Genomic DNA, 17,714 nt, shown 5'->3' with positions numbered 1-17,714 from the left:
TAGAGATAATAAAAAATAAAAATAAAGCCTATTAAAATTACAACTATACACTGCAACACGGAGTAGTGGCTGTATCGAGTTAGAGCAAATTTTAACATGATGAGCAGAATTAGTGCAACAACAGTACGGTGCAAATGTGTATAAGGATTTATAACCTTAAATAAGAGAGCGTTAAAGTGTCAGTCTGTGAATTAGTTTACTTCCTTGATCCAACCACAACAATATTTAGATTTAAAGAAAGCAAAACGGATTAGAATAAAAAGGTCGTCAGATTACATTACATTACTGCATTGTATTTCTTTATATTAAATTAGACTGCATTATTTTAACTAAATCACATGATGTTAGACTTCCTTTTTATCTTCTGAAATTAAAGGTCATTAAAATGTTCTAGCTGCGACTTTATTCTTAAGAGCTTTTGCTATTATATTTCAGAATAAGTTTTTATCACTATACTCGACTTTAAGTCACAGTTAGTATGATTAGCATGATAGTATGCGGTTTCGGACACAGCCACTATCTGGTTGTGCCCATAGTGAGGAGCATGCATTTGTTATTGTGACCACTAGGGGTCATTGTAACACATAGAACCAAATCCAGCGAAGAAGAAAATCCTTGTTGTCGAAATGCCTCGAGTATGGTGACAGTTTAAATCTGTGGAAGTATCACCGTAGCCGATTCAGATTCATTACATTTATTTCCAAAATCATGGTCTATTAATGACATATCGCCTTCACAAAACAGGTAAAAACATTCTTATATAAGGAATTTAGAGGCTAAATGTCAACGGATAGCTAACTAAGCCGGCTAACGTGAGCTGACTGCAAAGGGATGGTAGTTAGCTAAGCTAGCCTGCTGCTGATACACTGTATTTGTGGACCGCAATCATGAGCGAAGATGACATTTCAGCTTCAGCAAACAAAGACAAAGAGTCGACTCTCCTCCTGACTAAAGACGGACAGAGGTACTATGTAAACAAGAGCGGAGTAGTCGACAGCAGAAATGTGACAACGCCGCATGAACCGGAGAACAACGCCTCCTCCTACGACATGGACGATCCGGACGAGGAGAGCGACGTCCTGGACACCTCAGACCCCAGAGACAGCGCCGCCAGCCCGGAGGAGCTCAACGACGAGGAGACCTCGGAGGGCGACAACGCCCCCAAACAGTGCACTTATGAGGGGTGCACGGAGACCACGACACAAGTGGCCAAGCAGAGGAAACCGTGGATGTGTAAGAAGCACCGCAACAAGATGTACAAAGACAAGTACAAGAAGAAGAAGAGTGATCAGGCCATGTCCAGTGGGAAACTTGAGGTAAGATTAAGCTTTATTGAGATTTTCCTTCATTTTAACAATCAAAAAGAGGAATAGACCTTCCACACAAACCTTTAAGTACATTTTTATTACAACTAGGGTTCAATAGATGAATGTCTGGAGAAGAAAGGAGTTTGAGAGGTTTAAACTAAGCTTTATGCAGTTTACTTTATGGTTGAATTTACTGGCATTTGTGTTTCACGACTAGACTTAACTGAACCAAAATATATTAAAAAAATCTTTTTGTTGTGCTGATTAGGAGAACTCAGAGGAACGGCCTGTGTCAGTGAACAAACAGCGTTTGGGTGCCATGGGGGACCGGCCAGCCAGACCCTCTTTGATAGAGCAGGTCCTCAACCAGAAAAGACTGGTAAGTAACAACTGGTCAGCGGCCTGATCGTGACATCATGGGACTACAAATGAAAGGAAAAATGTCAAGTCAGTTGTGTGGTAAATGTGCCCCAGTCTGTCCTAATTTTTTTCTCGTGGTATGGAAAAAGTTCATGTTCAGCCTTTGTGTTTTTTGAGTCCTTTTACTCAGACTTGTAGGCATCAGTTTTAATCTTTTGGAGGAATTTGGCAAAAGGCGTTTTCTTTCCTGCAGAATTCCTTTCTCAAACAAGAATCAAAACTGTGTCTGTGTGTTTTTCCTTTAGTCGCTGCTCAGGAGTCCGGAGGTGATCAGCTTCCTGCAGCAGCAGCAGCAGCTCCTGGCCTCACAGGGCCGCAGCCAATCACAGCAGCAGTTCCAGGGCTGCTGACGCTGGCAGGTCAATGTTAGTATTTATGACAAAAGGAGAACACTGAAGGAACATTTTGCGCTGGAAGGATATCATGGTCATGAAGGGATGTTTTTGAAAGCTTGGTGAATTGATTTAAATCCCTCCAAAGATGTGATTTTCTGATGCAGCATACTGAACATGTTTTAAATCCATGTCTGGTGCGGTTCAGGAAATATAATCTCCTCGATACAAGCGATTTCTTTTCATGGTAACTTAATGTGAATTTACTTTGTAGTTTCTACATCAAAACCCCTCCTTTGTTATTTTGTGTGTGTTTGAGTGCTGCTTAAGTTACTTATCAGGCTGTTTTCTGTTGAATTGATTGATCTTAACTGTGCTTTTAATCTTTTCTCTTGGAGTTTTGCTACATATGACAATCGTGTATTGCATGTCTGAAACCTCTCTGCAGCCGAGCGGGGCCTTCTGGGTTTGTTTTTAACACAACTTTTTACGTCCCCGTTTATCTGATACTTGCAGGAACAGAAAATTAAACTGTATACAGAAGGAACACAAATTAAGTTAGTTGGAATTATGGTCACGCTCACTCTGTTTGTGTTGAAAAGTGGCAGGGAAAGTCATGTACTGTACATCGTTTGTGTGTGTTTAAGTTGAAGTGTATAACTCGCTGTGAATACGAGAGTAAAATTATGATGCTAATATTGAAAAATGTCTCAGACTTTGTGTTTAAATTTGCAACTTGATGTTATTTAAGAACAAATATATTCATAAAGAAAAACAACTTTAATGGAACAAGTAAAAAGCAACCAGTACAAGAAGTCAACACATGGAAATACAGTACATACGACCATATTAACATTTACAACACATAGAACACAAGTCTTTGAGTACCGACAAATATATCCCACTGTTCTTCTCTTGGAGTGCAGTTAATGTCCCGTTCAAAACAGAGAGGATAAATGCTTTTTCAGAGTCTCACTGAAATTTAGGAACACACGATTACTTAACTCGATGAGCCTTAAATTACCAAAATAAAATTAATTGAATCACGTTTCACTTATGCATCATGACTTGAGAAAGGGATGAGCAACATATATTTTTGTAATTTAGTTTGAGGGGTCGAGAAAGGAACCAACCTGGACGAAGCAGAACATACAGAATCTACGACTACCTGTGTGACGGACCAAGAAAACACACTGAGAAGCGTGAGTTCGTGTTACGACACTGAAGAAATGGGGTTGTGCGGGGAGCCCATTTGTGTGAGGACCTTGTCCAGCCACTGTAGGGGCCCGTGCAGGTGCACCTCGATCCAGCAGGGGGTGCTGGTCACATCTTGACGGTGGTATTCAGCACCCCAGCCCTGAGCAGAGGACACAATGTAAGCATCAAAACAAACAGGTGTAAGACTAAAAATGCTCAACTCATCAAAAGAAACTGATATGTACCAAGAAGAAATAAAGACTAAAGGATCTCCATCTTTGACTTTACAAAATGCTGATCACCTTAACAAAGCTCATGCGGATGGTGCACATCTTGGTGAGCTCGTACACAACCTCAAAGCCGTGGTTAACGGACTGCGCGAGGAGCTGGGCGAACAGCTGGTTGTTGAAGATCTTGAGGCTGCAGCCGCTGGGGATCTTACACACGGTGGTGGCGTGGAAGCCGTGCTGGAAGTTACAGTTACGACTCTGGACGAAGATGCTGCTGTCGCTCAGACACTCTGCGTACACCTCGCCGCCTACGTAGTACAGGTGTAAACCTGAGAGGAGAGGAGGAGAAAGTCAAATAGTCTCACAAATACGTCGTCAGGCTCAGTTATCTTTGCACAGAAACAGCCCTAAGTGTGATCTGACATAAACTCCCTGCGCGAGTGGCCCAGACTACCTTTGCCTATGTGCCTGCGTGTGTGTTCGATGGTGGAGTTGCGGTTCACGTTGGACAGCAGGCCGAGGCAGAAGCGGTTCTTGTTGTTGGAGGGATCCGTGAAGCCGTCCACCAAGACGCTGCGGGACGACGCGTGGAAAGTCTCCCCCACGCGGTTGTTGAGCTCGTAGTACGCTATGGAACACCAGTACTCTGGTTCCTCGTAACACACCGGCCGTAAATCTACACAGGAGAAAGGAAGGGTTGACTAAATAGATCATGCAACAGGGTCATATATACCTTTATCTCTTGATTGTTACTTTTTACTACTGTTTGCCTCTTGTATAACAGTTGTATAAAAGCAATATCATGATGTTGTACTGGATCACAGCTGTGATATTCAGTACAATATCACTCCCTCTCGTATAATATTGCTTAAGTATGTCCCAACCTGTAAATATATTGATTTCAATAAACTGGCACTAAAAAATAATAAACTGAAATGTAAGTACTGCCAGCTTAAAGTTAGGGTAAGCTGATGTAAGCTTTGTATATTTATTGTACTTATGTTGGAGCTGGAGCGGGCAGTATTTACAGGGAGGTTGTGTTTATCAGGTCGATTCTATTCCGTCAATATTAAGAGGACATTTTTACCTCTGTGTGGGGCTGAAAATGTGAGTTTGATGGGTTCTGAGGATTCCCTGGGCTTCACATCCTCTTGAGGGCTCGACTCCATCATGCTGTACGGAGGAGGGGGAGTCTCTGCTGGGAAATAAGTAAGGTAATTGATTAACACTCATCCAAGTCTCTGAGGTCAGGCATGAAGTCAGAATCTGCTGCATTCAAGGTTAAAATGCGACGTGTTTGTTTCCATCAGTGTCTTTGACTGTGAGCGTGTGCATACAAAAACACGTTCAGTTACAAATGAATGATGATGTTTTATTTGATCTGTTCATCTGTCGTGTTGTGTTCAGGTGCTTTTTAATTTGATGTGTTTTAGGCTGATCAATAAATCTTTATCAATACGTCTGATGATAATAGAAGCATCAGCCTTCTTGTTTTGATCCCTACCTGTGATGTGATACGGACTTCCTGGCTCCGCGGAGCTGTTGGGGGAGTTGGGGTAACTCTGCGACTGCGCTGGAGACTGGGCGAGGGAGGAGGAAGGGGAGGAGGAGAAGGAGGGGCAGGGCAGCGGGGGGAAGGAGTCCGGGTAGGTGGCGTTCTGGGGCATCAGGGGCTCGCTGTGCAGGGAGGCGTTCCTGAACTTTGCCAGCAGACTGTGTTGGGGGTTGAACTCGCTGTGACGTGGGACCAGCACGGGCGGCAGCACTGAGAGGAAACATAGACAAAGAGAGAGAGTCAGAGACAGCTGCTTTTATAAAAGATCACATTACTGCAAATCCTTTTGACTCGGGAACACTGTATTAGATCAGATGTCCTGCAGCTCACAAAAGCTTCACTGTGATGATATTAAAACCCAACAGTAACTTCGTTCTTTTACAGCTAATTCAGAAGATGTTCCCTGATTATGTGTGTACCTGGAGTCTCCACGCGCCTGTAGTGGTACGGGTTAACACAGATGTCCTTTTGCTTGGAGCCGAAGGGGAACTCGCAGCACTCCAGGGCCTTCAGCTCGTGGTGAGACTGCAGGTCGGGCCAGCGCCACACCCTGCAGTAGATGACATGAGGCAGACCCTTCCTGTGCGACACCTGCAGCCTGCCATCCAGCGAGCGGGGAATCGTCACGCACTTGCCTGAGGGAGTAAAATCAAGCAGAAGGGTCGTCAATACGGCTCGACCGAAAAGTGGATTGGGTTTTGTGTTTATTTATTTTGTTTTTTGTCCTTGATTATGAAGAGGCACTTTGTTACCATGGTGATTAGACAACAAATAAGGACTTTGTCTTGTATTTTGTAAAAGTATTTCTAATAGAGTTCTACTTCCCATAAATGATAATCAAACAAGTAAAATTTTAAATTTCAGGCCTTAAGTGATAATATTCTTTTAAAGTGATGCAGTGAACAGTGGTTTTGAGTATCGCAAGCACACATAGACAAAAGGTATCTGTTGATTTAAGCCTGTGACCCCACAGGTATAAAACATCTTAACTGTCTGGATAGGTGTTTCAACCCTTATTAACCTTTGGCCTCTATAATAATGCACTCTTGTCACATATTGAATATGTTCACCAAAGAGTGTTTTTTTTGGCCTTTCACTCTTGATCCCCTTTGACCTCCAGGTGGGAAGCCACTGGACGACATTACATCTTTATTTTTGACACTGTCACACTCACTAGGTTGTCCAGGACAGCTGAGCGCTCGCTCCAGCTCCTCCATCGCCCCTTTCTTCTTCTTCAATTTCTTCACCAGAGAGTCCACAGCCTTCTCCGCCCACTTCTCCTCCTCATCCCCTTGTTTCCAGCCGAGCAGGCGCTTCACGGCCGGGCTGGTGAAGGAGAATAGGGACGTAATGGAGGCAGAGGAGTTCATTATGAGATGGATAAATAAATGGGTGGCGAGAGGGGCTGATGGGTGCTGTTAAAAGGGGATAAAAGTTCCCTGGAGGGCTGAGCGAGGAGGCAAGTAATGAGAAGCCAGGGCAGAGGTAAGGATAAAAGATGCAGCGGGACGAGTCTGTGTAAACAAAGGTTGTTTTTTTTTGTATTCTGCTGGTACTTCCGAGCAGCGCTGGTGGAGGAGTTGAAGTCCCGCCAGTGCAGAGCAAACGCTAAATCTCTCCTCTCTGTGTTGGCACAGACTGGATCTGGCAGCTCGGGATTCAAAGCCTCCTGCAGGGAAGGTTGTTCCTCGCACAGTCAGATATCCAGGTCAAGTTTCAATCATCTGGCAAGAGAAGTGAGAGATTGTATTAGCTGCTAATTTAGCTGAAACAGAGAGAAAGGAAAAGGAAAAAAGAATTCAGAGTCCTTAGGACTTGATTTTATAGGGAATTTAGTCAGAGTCAACGCTTTGATAAGCTGGTCTGGAGTGAAATAAAAGACAAAACACCACAGAAGCAACTCATATTTAACAATCTGGGCTTCAGAGGTGGATTTCCATCATAATAAGGATACTGATACACGAACAACAAGCTTATTATTGTCTGTGGAGAAAATGAAACAAGTACCAAAAGTGTTTGAGAAAGAGCAGGGCAAGATGGCCAAGCTCATTTCTAGATTCACCAACAATGAGGAATGTCCTCCCTGGCCTCTGTTTCTATGATCATGCCACTGACGCCCAGGAGTCATACTGTCTGGCCAGAACACATCACAGGACAGGAGGGGGAGAGGGAGGGAGGAGGGCAGACACACAGACACAGAGAGCTCTGCCTGTTTCTGCTGTTGTCTCATTCTGCTCATCTTATAACAAGGTGGAATAGAAGAAAGGAATAAAATAGGGCTACACTTTGTTTTTGTAGTTCCAGTTATAATTTGGAAACCATTGTTTGCGCATACATTCCAGCAGGACTATTTAACAGATAAACTTTTCTCTATTATTCATACAGTGAAGAATGTCAAAGTAGTAAGGTTTTTTTTAAGGGTATCTACTTGTTTAAACTCCTGTGGCAGAACTTCCCATCATGTTTGGCCCACGTGGTACAAAAGATGCCAAAGTTTTGCCGTATCCTTTCATACAATACACAATAAAATAACATGTAATCTGGCACGTTTCAGTAAGACTGCTCTCAGAAATACACACAGGTAAAAAAGTAGCGTCAATAAGCTTGTCTGCTTTATGTCCTATGCGAGCTACCGTGGTTTCCCGCAGACAAACAGACAGCTGGGGTTTACAATGACAGCAAAAGCACACGAGCTCAATGCGGCATCAGTCCACCGCTGCTGCTTTATTATGGAGCCTGGCGTCACCCAGTCTGCAGGCTCAGATAGGCTAATTACCTAATGCTTTATCACCAGGACACCCCTTCCCAAAAAAGTAAACACGCCAGCTTCCTTTTACTACCACTACAACGAGTCATTGAGTCAATACAAAACCTGTGGGCTTGGAGGGGCATTATGCGATCAGAAACTTTAATTTAAATACATTATTGTCATAATTTGACGGCAGGTCAACGTAGACTTGAGATAAACAAGTCAAGCAAGTACATTAATATAATTTTGTATGTATATTTGATCAAATTTAAATGTATATTAAGAAAGTAGATATATTTAATGATAAGACTATGTTTTATTTATATGGTAGCTATATCATTATAATAGTCTAAACCCATTCATGTCGATGTAGGATGATACATTTTATCCTTTAAAAGTTGCCCAAAACCGCCTTAGAGCTCATTTTTGCGAGTATGCAACAACAACTTCCTTAAATATTTAACCGAGCAACAAACCCACAAAAATACAGGACACACAAAAAAGCAACCAAGAAATTTCTGGAAGTAAACAATGTTAATTTTCCCTCACCTCTGTTGTGATGACAAGTGCACCGCAGACAGCCTCGTGCGTGTCGATGCGTCGCTGTCTGTGGAGGTTCAAGCCAGCACACTGGAGCAGCGAAGGTGTGTGTTGTGTGTGTTATATGTGTGTGTGTGAGTTGTGTCTGCGAGCATGTGTTGGCGTTGAAGCGTCAAGTCAACCTCAAAGAAAAATGCGTCTAGTTGCGCGTTTCAAAATAAAAGCTTTGCTAACAAGTGTTTGCCTTGCAAGGTGTCATCCGAAAGGAAATACAGTGCTTAAGCAGGGATGTTCAGGTCATAAATTATGTCGTCATTAGCAAAGGGAAAAAATAGCTTTGGTGCAATATCCACCATATATGCTAATATTTGTACACCTCAGTAGATTAGGTGCTTAAACTTTTTGTTTTCCTAAAGAAATTAAGCGTACATTATGGAGTATATGATATATTCTAATATAGTTCGGCTACTAAATAATCAATAAATTGTATATCTACAGAGCACCATTTTAACCCTACTGTATATTGTGGCTAGACAATAAAAATGCCTTCGTTTCAACTTATTTAGAACTAATAACATTAATTGACCACCGCACTTTCTTGGTGGTGGGCTCCGGACATCTCGGCTACAAATCACATAATTTTCGCTTTTATTTTGAAAGTACAGTCATACGAGCATCCGTTTTAGCCCTATCAGTCTGCGTCTGGCTTAACGCAGGTTTGAAGCGCCCCGGAGCCTCCGATCCTCCAGCCGAGCGCCACACAGCCTCGCCGGCGTCAGCCTGGCTGGAACCGCAGCGCCTGCATGTGAGATCCCTCCGCCTCCCTCTCCTGGAACTTTAGCAGGATTCAGGGATTTCAGATGCAGGCCCCGCAGCGGCAGCTGTGCGTGTACGCGCGTGCGTGTTTGTGTGTCCCACCTGAGCCTCGCAGAGTCTGCCAATCAGACAGGAAAAGTTAACTCTTACCTACGGAGTCCGGGAAGTGAAACAATCACACCTGTTCCCCCTTTCTAATGAATGGACTGATATCCTTACAGGTCAAATACGGTGGAAGAGTAATAATGTTCTTATAGTGTTTTATTGCGTGTTTGTCTTTTACCTGTATCATTTAGGAAGTTAATGTCTGCGGTATTAGTTCGTCATATATAGACTATTGTATAATTTTAAAGGGATAAGGTGGTGAATCAGTGCAATAATGATAAACATGATTTAAGGAGTTATATTTTGCCATCACAGCAGGTTGCATCCTCAGTGTGCAACCTAGATAACATATGCTGGGGGACTATGTTGAAGATTATAGAATCCAAAGTAGTTCATATATATATATATATATATATATATGGGACTTACTAAAATCTGCTTATAAACAACTATTTTGGCTGTATTGACGTGCAGGCGCGTGCATGCACACACTCTGCTCCTGTAGCTTAAAAATGAGGGAGGGACCATCCTCAATGAATTCAACCCTGTCGTGAAATCGACCTTCTTGTTTATTTTCCTTTAAACTGAAATCTTTTCATTATCTATTGTAAGCAATACAAGGGGAGCTTCTTTTTCATTGCGGATGGACACGATCCTTCATTGGGAGTGCCTTGACTGGTCCAGTTAATGACGCAAACCAGGCTGGCGACAGCGAGTCTACAAGTTTGACATTTTCAGTTTACTGCTGCGGAACGTAACAATACTCCCAACACCGAGTGAAACCACTCTGAGGACCCTGTCAAAAACCGCATCCTTTTTTAAATCAACACCACCAGGTGCATCATTGAAACGCACCAGCCGGATAAACTGTCGGTGCTCCGCAAATAGGTGAGGGTCTAATAAAGCAGTGACTTCCAAAGTGTGGTCCGGGGTCCCTAAGGGAAGCCGTGTGGAGGCTGATGCGCGGAGCACTTTAAATGAGCAGTTTTTCAAGCTTTAGGTGGACAGCATAACAGCCAATACATGACTATTAAGTGTTTGTTTGGGTTCAAGTATTACAATTTTACCTCAGAATCCCATAAAGTGAAACACTATTTCCGCAGTAAATCGGCAGCACTCAGATCAATTAACAACATACTCGTCCAGTTAACTGAAGGTCTGACTGCTGGGGCAGGAAACGAGGACAACAGCAGCCAGATTGTGATTCTTCAGAACTGTGTGTCTGGTCTGGCTGCAGACAGACATACAGGAGGCAGGCAGGGCACAAACAGGATGCGCTCCCCGGGGCTCCGAGAGGCCGCAGAGACATCCGCATCAGCGCCCCAGACATCAGGCTTGCATAAGAAAACAGCAGCATGAAGAACTTGATTTTGTCAGACCGCAAAAAAACCCCAGAAGAACGCTATGCAATAGGATGTCCACTGAGGCTGAGGCAACAGGCAGAGGGATGGTTTGTCAATAATATATATAGTCATCCAGGGTTTTCCCCCACTCTCTTACATGAGGAGGAAAGACAAATATCATGATAATTCAGCCCTCTCACCATCCAAGAAACTTTCATAAAGCGGATATGATTTCATACAGGGATTACAACTGTGACATATTATTTTGAAGAAAATTAAATAACCTGCAAGTGGAGGCAAATCCTGCAAACTTCTGGTAATCATTTGTGACAGACAGGACAGAAGCACACTCACACTCTGCAGCATTTCAGTCGAGCATCTCACATTTTACAGTAAGATTTCCAGCACTTCAAGAAAGACAAAATTAGCAGATTGAGGTTTCTGAGACTGTAAAATTTCAGCTCCACAGAAATGACGGGTTTAGTCCTATTTTTAAGTGACATTGAAAGCAGCTCCTTATGCGTTGCCTGAGAGCTTTGGTACAGGGATTTCTGGCTCTCCCCATATCATGGTGGAAATCTAGGTGAATCATGTGTTTGTTGACGTTGCTCCTTGGCTACAGATCAGCGTGCATCAAAGACTCATGAGAAGCTAAATAAGTGGAAGTTTCAAAACCATTTCAAACATTTTTCATCTCTGGCTTTTCTTGACTTCATATTATTCTGCCTCTTTTCTTTTGATGAACACTTTGTTTTATGTGATATGATGATCATTTTCTTGATTAATAAACTAACATTTTGGTTTTATAAGCTTCCGAAACTAGTAACAATATCGGGCCCATGGTTACAATATCAAAGTGTTTAGAGCAGCAAAGACCAAAATAGAAACCACTGGGAACCATGAGTCATAAAATAAGGCCTTTTTGCTGTTCATCAAGTAATTGGCCAGCCGTAGCGAGGAAGTCAATTATATTCAAAACATAAATCATTTATATTTCATTTTATTAAATTCATCCAGCCCATAAACCCACAGCCATGTTTCCTCAAATATACAATCCCCCCCCTTTTGTATAACAGTCATTCTACCCGTCAGAGTCCTTACACTGATTCTCACATCCTTCACTTTTAAGTCTTTCACACTTACAGCTGATTGGCCACAAAATAAACGTTAAGTAACTTAGCACACGGAGCAGTCATACAGACATTCTGTAGCCGTGGCAACAGAAATGTGCGCGTAACAACGGCCATCACAAGCCAAAATCCGATTTAAAAAAAAAAAAGGCAGGACGGCAAAGAACTCCAGACTGAGTCGTTACATCTCATCCGATGACGTTTGAAGAGGATGTGAAGTACTGCGCTTTGTTCTGGATTACAGTGAATGATGGACACAGTTGTTTATCCCACCTCGTACAAAGGTGTGACCGCCCTATCATAGGCTGCCTCTATGACACCGGGGCTCGTCTGATTGGCTAGTCAGTCTTTTGTGGTGACTGCAGCTTCCAGGCTCCTGTGATGTAGCGCAGGCGTATGAAGATCAGGTCCAGTCCCATCTGCAGCCAGCTCCAAAACGGGATCAGCTTGGACCCTGGCAGAGGAAACGCACACCTTTATATTCCCAAGTGACGTTTTTATAGGACAGATAATGGAAATATGCAAGTTTGCTTAAACAACTAATAGGCCAAGCAAGACCTCCAGCAGATATTGTTATCATAACAGCTGTATAAAGGAGGCTTAGCTTAGTAGTTGAAAAGATGTTTTATAAATTGAGGGAAGAATCAACATGCTCATAACACTCATAATAAATTTATGAGTCGGTCTTAACAGCAAATTGGCAAGAGAGTAAAAACCCACTCGGATGATCAGCTTAAACAGCTCCAACATGAATTTGTAATGTCACAAAGAATAAAAGAAACATTTAAAACCAGCCAATCCCAGACTCTCAAACCCACCGAATAAAGATATTAATAGCTCTTCAAATCAGTGGCCCGGTGGGAGGAAACCCATCCACATATTCCATGAAAAAACCTACCTTCTATTTCAGTCCAGTTGACGGCCACCTCTGCTATGGGGATTTTAAAACACTGGGCGATGTACAGAAGCTCCACATCAAAAGCCCTGTGACAACAGAGACACACAGATTTGCACAACAGATGTTCAAAAGTTGCATTAACATTCATGTTTTAATGCAGCTATAAAAGAATACGCAGTTGTCTCGTCACTGGGGCCGGGTGTGGAACATCAGTACATTTATGGCTCTGACCTTAATGTGTCCTTAGCAGTGAGTATTGAAAACATACAAGTACTGAAAGCTAACATCAAAGTGCCGGCAGGATTGATTCAGTTATTTGCTCACATTTTGGTTCCTGACTGAAATCAGAATGTAACCACATGTGAAAGAAAGTAATTTGTATTTATAAGGATATTTTATGATAAGACTGTATTTAACTTGTGTAGAAAAACGTCTTTAACGCATGCAGAGAAATCAGTGAATTAAAGATATATTCCGTTAAATTCTTAACATGTTTCTCAGCTAATCAGACTAAGAAGGAACTTTAAATTCATCATCTTAGTCGACAGTATGATAACATCAGCTCATCCAGAATGCGGCAGCACATATAGAGGGTTCCCACTCTTTGAAGAAATAATTTTGCAGGAGTTTTCGGGACAGCACCTGCTCTCAAACGGTCATATCATTTACCGGTAGGCCTAGTACTGACACATTTAACCCCAGTTTTATTCCTCCTTTTTTTGATGATGCAGGGTTCATGATGAAGTGTCTCAAGCCCCTTTTACACTGCCAGTTCAAGGCAGGATTATATTAAAATATTAAAATTCAAGTGTCATACTTTTCTATCATCTTTCAGATGTTTAGAAAGCGTCTAAAGGCGGCGATCTTGCACCCCTCGCAGGACTCGATTGTGAATGTGACAGCTCTGGGAGCTCTGACTGGAGTTGAAGCAGCAAACTTGTGCTGAGCGTGGGGCTAAATTAAATATTAATTTTCCAGGACAACATGAAATTATTTCCAGGAAATTCGGTCATTTTAATCAATTTCCAGGTGTTTCCAGGACTGGAAAACTAGTCTCTAAATTTCGCGATTTTCCAGGTTTTCCAGGACGCGTGGGAACCCTGATATACTGACCAAGACCAGAAGGAGAGCACACATCTCACCTGTCTTACAGTCCCTTCATTGGTTGCCCGTCTGCTTTAGACTAGATTTTAAAATCCTTTTACTGTTGTTCAAATCACTCAATGGACTAGCGCCTGAATATATGACAGACATGCTTTTTACATATGTTCCTTCAAGATCACTCAGGTCCTTAGGCACTGGCCTTTTAACTGTTCCATGGGCGAGGACTAAGAACTACGGGGAAGCAGCATTTAGCGTCTATGGTCCTCGCCTCTGGAACAGCCTGCCGGAGGAACTGAGGGAACCACAACCTGTTAACACTTATAAACGAAATCTTAAGACACATCTTTTGGCATTCCCTTAATTTAAGGACTACTTTTAACTCACTGTTATATCATTTATTGTTATCTCTATTTATATCAATTCCAAACATGTGTCAGCATGATTTTTTTTATTGTATTGTTTTTATCCCATGTTCAGCACTTATTGCACTCTATTGCAGTTTTGCTCGAAAAGTGTTCTATAAATAAAGTTTGATTTGATTTGATTTGATTTGATGTGCTTAACATCATGATAACACATGACATAATCACATCAGGCCACTAAGTAACACAGTGTCAGAGGTGGAGTGCGAGGTCTTACCATCGCTCTACATGGAGAGAGGAGAAGGTCTTCAGCGCAGCCTCACGTGTGAAAAGCTTGAACCCACACTGTGTGTCCTTGATCCCTCTCACACAGAAGAACCACACCAGGAAGTGAAAGCCGTACATGAGGAATGTGCGAAACACCGATCGCTGCGACAGAGACACAACAGTGGTTATTAAATGGTTAGACAGACAGAGATTACAATACTGTCATCTCTAAACAGACAATTACCTGAGCTACCGAATCTTGCTCCAGGTGAGCTCTGGAACCACAGGAAATGGCCATGTTGTCCTAAAAGTACAGAAAATAATTTTAAAGGATGGCAACACACAAACAGCCTTCTTTTATTGCATGTATGTGAGAAAGGATGACGCTGAACGCTGCCGCACCGGTTTAGGGTTGAGGTCATTAAGTCCGGCCTCCACTTTGTCAAGGTCAGAAAACTTAGTGGCTCCGTCAGCATCTGCCATCAGAATGACTTTCCCTCTGGAGCTCAAAGTTCCCTTCAAGAGAAAAAGATAAAAACACAAGATCAATGTTATACTGTTGTTGCTTTGTGCTGCATTTAGAAACACTGTAGTTTGACAACTCCACACTCACCATCCTCACAGCTCCTCCTTTCCCCCTGTTCCTCACCAGCGTCAGGACTCGCAATTTATCTGCACTGTACTTCCTACTGTACCGCAAAGCAACCTGAGAGGACATCACAATAAATCTATATTCATATCACTTTTAGATTTTGATCAAAACAAAGCAGAACAAAATGAAAACTCTTTGTGACATATTGCTTAAAAAAATTTAAATGATCACCTCAGTGGTTTTGTCTTTGCTGCCATCATCGACCACAATGACCTCATAGGTGAAAGCGGGCTGCTCTTTCTGCAGAGAGGAAAGAAACATGAAGAACTTGATTCACAACAACCACTTTTTCAGTTAAATGCTGCCACCTACTGGCCCCTTTGAGGATAAACAATACATCCAGAACCACTATATTTGTTAAGACTGACTCACCTTACAGAGTATTAAAAAAACTGCCTCTCGTTATAGATCATCGATTGAGGTATTTTTAGATTAAAATGTCATCTAATACTGCCAATATGAGGCTGAGATCTTACCTGTCTGTTTTCCAAGTAGTCCATAGCTTCATCCAACATCACAGGCACTATAATGACACACAGTAACAAACACAAGAGCACTTATAACCTACTGCAAGTGCAAAGTGAAATGCAGCCTCAGAGAGCAGGATTACAGCGTTTAAACTACACCAGCCTGTATAGTAACTGAAAACCTTATTATGATTTGCTGGTGGAAAACAGCCCAACACATATTAAGTCCTTTATACACACAGGTTGAATGTACCCTGTCCTATATATATATACTATATGTATACCTTCTAAATGTGCAATGTAATAATAATAATAATAATAATGTAATAAAACTACAAAGCTAATTTACAACTTGATTAACATTACTTTTTAAGGTCTGCATTCAAACAATGTTGAAGACAAAAGTCAGGACAGGTTACTGTGCAGACATTCCTGAGAGAAATCTGGGTGTGCACCCAAACACTCACTTCTCAGCTCCTCATTGTAGGCCGGTATCACCACAGAAAGCTCTCTTGAGTGGGGGTCATGCAGACTGGGGAAAAGCTCTTTCTCTCCTGTGGCTGTGAGGAAGTATTTCTCCTTTTCGTGGCGTGTCAGGTTCACCATCTTGGCAGTGACGTGAGCTATTATGAGCACCTGAAAAGAGAGAAATATGAGAATGATACTCTTGTTACTCTTGTTGTTGGGTACTTTAAGCATGAAAATTATTCGACTAAAGTTTGTAATGTTGTAAAGAAACAGAAAGCAGGACAGTAATAACACTTTTATTTTTGTGCCTTACACCTGGCTACATTGAACGACTTCCTCATGATTAACAACTGAAATTTAGTATTTATAAACAAACACAGAGAGAATAGGATTTATCATAAAATGAAGGAAGGGACAGGATAAAAACGACACTAAAAGTTCTCAACCAGCCTCAGCAAAATACATTGCACATGTACTTTTTGAATGGAAAAAAAACACGGAGAAGAGAGACCCAACTATAAGGTGTACTGTTACTGCTATAACTGCACAGCTTTTTCTTTTCATAGCATGTTTCAAACCACTGCAGAAACAGGCTACAAGAGATCCCTGCCAACACAATATTTGAACTACTTACCACAATCAAACCTAGAGCTGCCAAAGCGACCAGGGCTTGAACTATATCACAGAGTAAATCCATCTCCCCAGGTTTACCTGCAGCCACTGACAGACCACCAGTCCAAGAGGCTAGCTGAAAAGCTAGCTTGGTCTTTCCTTGCTTTGCTTCGTGTCTTGAAGCCGGTATTTTATCTTCCAGGAATATACACGTAAACAGAAACTCATAACATAGTTTAGAGGGAGAAAGAACCTAAAAGTGCTCCAATATTTCCATTACTCTGTGGGCAGTTCAGTGAACTCTACTTCCAATCACAGCTGAACACAACGGCGACGCGGAAGTGACAGCTTTTTCTCGACACATCATCAGTTTGAGGCAAGAGAGCACCGAGCGGTGACAGACTGCAGTGACACAGACACCACCACCTAGTGGACGGGGGTGAGAACTACCGCAGCAACTAAATTAGTGGTAAAAAAAAAAGATAGAAGTACTGTACAGACATGCAGACTAACTATGAAGTTAAGACAACCGAGCCAACTTATTAAAGCCAGATAGATTTAACGCATAATTTCCAAACTGGATAAAAATAGACACTAAAAAAACTAAACAAACATATTATTTTGATTGGTATAAAAACAAGTAATCATGGTTGTAAAAGCTAAAAAACTTTCTTGAAGAATTTACACAAATATTAAACATTTTTATTTATTGAATTTTACAATTAAATAATAATAACTTAATTGCTAAGTTGCTAAGTAAGGATAAACTAGGAGGAAGAACACATAGGACATGTAATCCAAAATAAAATATACTGTACAGACAGCATATAAAGTTAGAAAAAATGTTTTCAAGACAATATAGTCTTTATGGCTTTCTCTTTTCTTTTTTTCAGGATAAGCGGCATTTAATAGCCATGTCTACGATGTATGCTAGGATGTTGTGTTTACAATTCGTTTGGCTAAAAGTGCAATATCTGACGACTCCTTTTTTTAAATTGACAATGTGAAAAGGGGTAAATATATATTCGTGTATTTCTGGAATACATACAAACAAAGACAGTTCAAAAGGAATGGAGCCTTATATCTGAAATTAGGTGACAGCTCATTTTCAGGTGCGTCACATTTGCCTTTGGCCTGGCTAGCCTCCTCCTACCGGCTAC

The 17,714-nt window shown here is 41.8% G+C and overlaps 3 protein-coding genes across 4 annotated transcripts; 1 reads left to right on the top strand and 2 right to left on the bottom strand.

Annotated features, from left to right (window-relative positions):
• The first annotated feature begins 629 nt into the window (after positions 1-629).
• On the top strand, positions 630-2,746 carry rfxap (regulatory factor X-associated protein). The gene is made up of 3 exons (XM_069674609.1): positions 630-1,316; positions 1,576-1,686; positions 1,973-2,746. Exons 1-3 carry the CDS (start codon positions 888-890, stop codon positions 2,075-2,077), a joined length of 645 nt encoding a protein of 214 aa, XP_069530710.1. The 5' UTR covers positions 630-887; the 3' UTR covers positions 2,078-2,746.
• A 78-nt stretch (positions 2,747-2,824) lies between these two features.
• smad9 (SMAD family member 9) lies at positions 2,825-8,413 on the bottom strand. Of its 2 annotated transcripts, none has more exons than XM_069667622.1 (8): positions 8,340-8,413; positions 6,216-6,765; positions 5,461-5,676; positions 4,991-5,251; positions 4,574-4,684; positions 3,941-4,162; positions 3,559-3,815; positions 2,825-3,416 (listed from the first exon to the last, which is right to left on the bottom strand). In XM_069667622.1, exons 2-8 carry the CDS (start codon positions 6,409-6,411, stop codon positions 3,273-3,275), a joined length of 1,407 nt encoding a protein of 468 aa, XP_069523723.1. In that variant the 5' UTR covers positions 6,412-6,765; positions 8,340-8,413; the 3' UTR covers positions 2,825-3,272. The 2 variants fall into 2 exon arrangements, with proteins under 2 accessions (XP_069523723.1, XP_069523731.1); XM_069667630.1 differs by having other exon boundaries at positions 4,574-4,681.
• A 3,129-nt stretch (positions 8,414-11,542) lies between these two features.
• alg5 (ALG5 dolichyl-phosphate beta-glucosyltransferase) lies at positions 11,543-16,879 on the bottom strand. Its single transcript, XM_069674598.1, has 10 exons — positions 16,577-16,879; positions 15,942-16,110; positions 15,484-15,530; positions 15,179-15,247; positions 14,969-15,061; positions 14,758-14,871; positions 14,600-14,659; positions 14,366-14,517; positions 12,623-12,708; positions 11,543-12,178 (listed from the first exon to the last, which is right to left on the bottom strand). The coding sequence occupies exons 1-10, from the start codon at positions 16,637-16,639 to the stop codon at positions 12,063-12,065; spliced, it is 969 nt and encodes a 322-aa protein (XP_069530699.1). The 5' UTR covers positions 16,640-16,879; the 3' UTR covers positions 11,543-12,062.
• Positions 16,880-17,714: the final 835 nt, after the last annotated feature.

The sequence above is a fragment of the Semicossyphus pulcher genome, unplaced genomic scaffold, assembly GCF_022749685.1.
Source record: "Semicossyphus pulcher isolate SPU_LCO1_2020_fin unplaced genomic scaffold, fSemPul1.0.p SCAF_10, whole genome shotgun sequence".
Classification (NCBI taxonomy): domain Eukaryota; kingdom Metazoa; phylum Chordata; class Actinopteri; order Labriformes; family Labridae; genus Semicossyphus; species Semicossyphus pulcher.
Note: the sequence above shows the minus strand (reverse complement) of the source record. Positions and strands in the feature narration are given on the sequence as shown.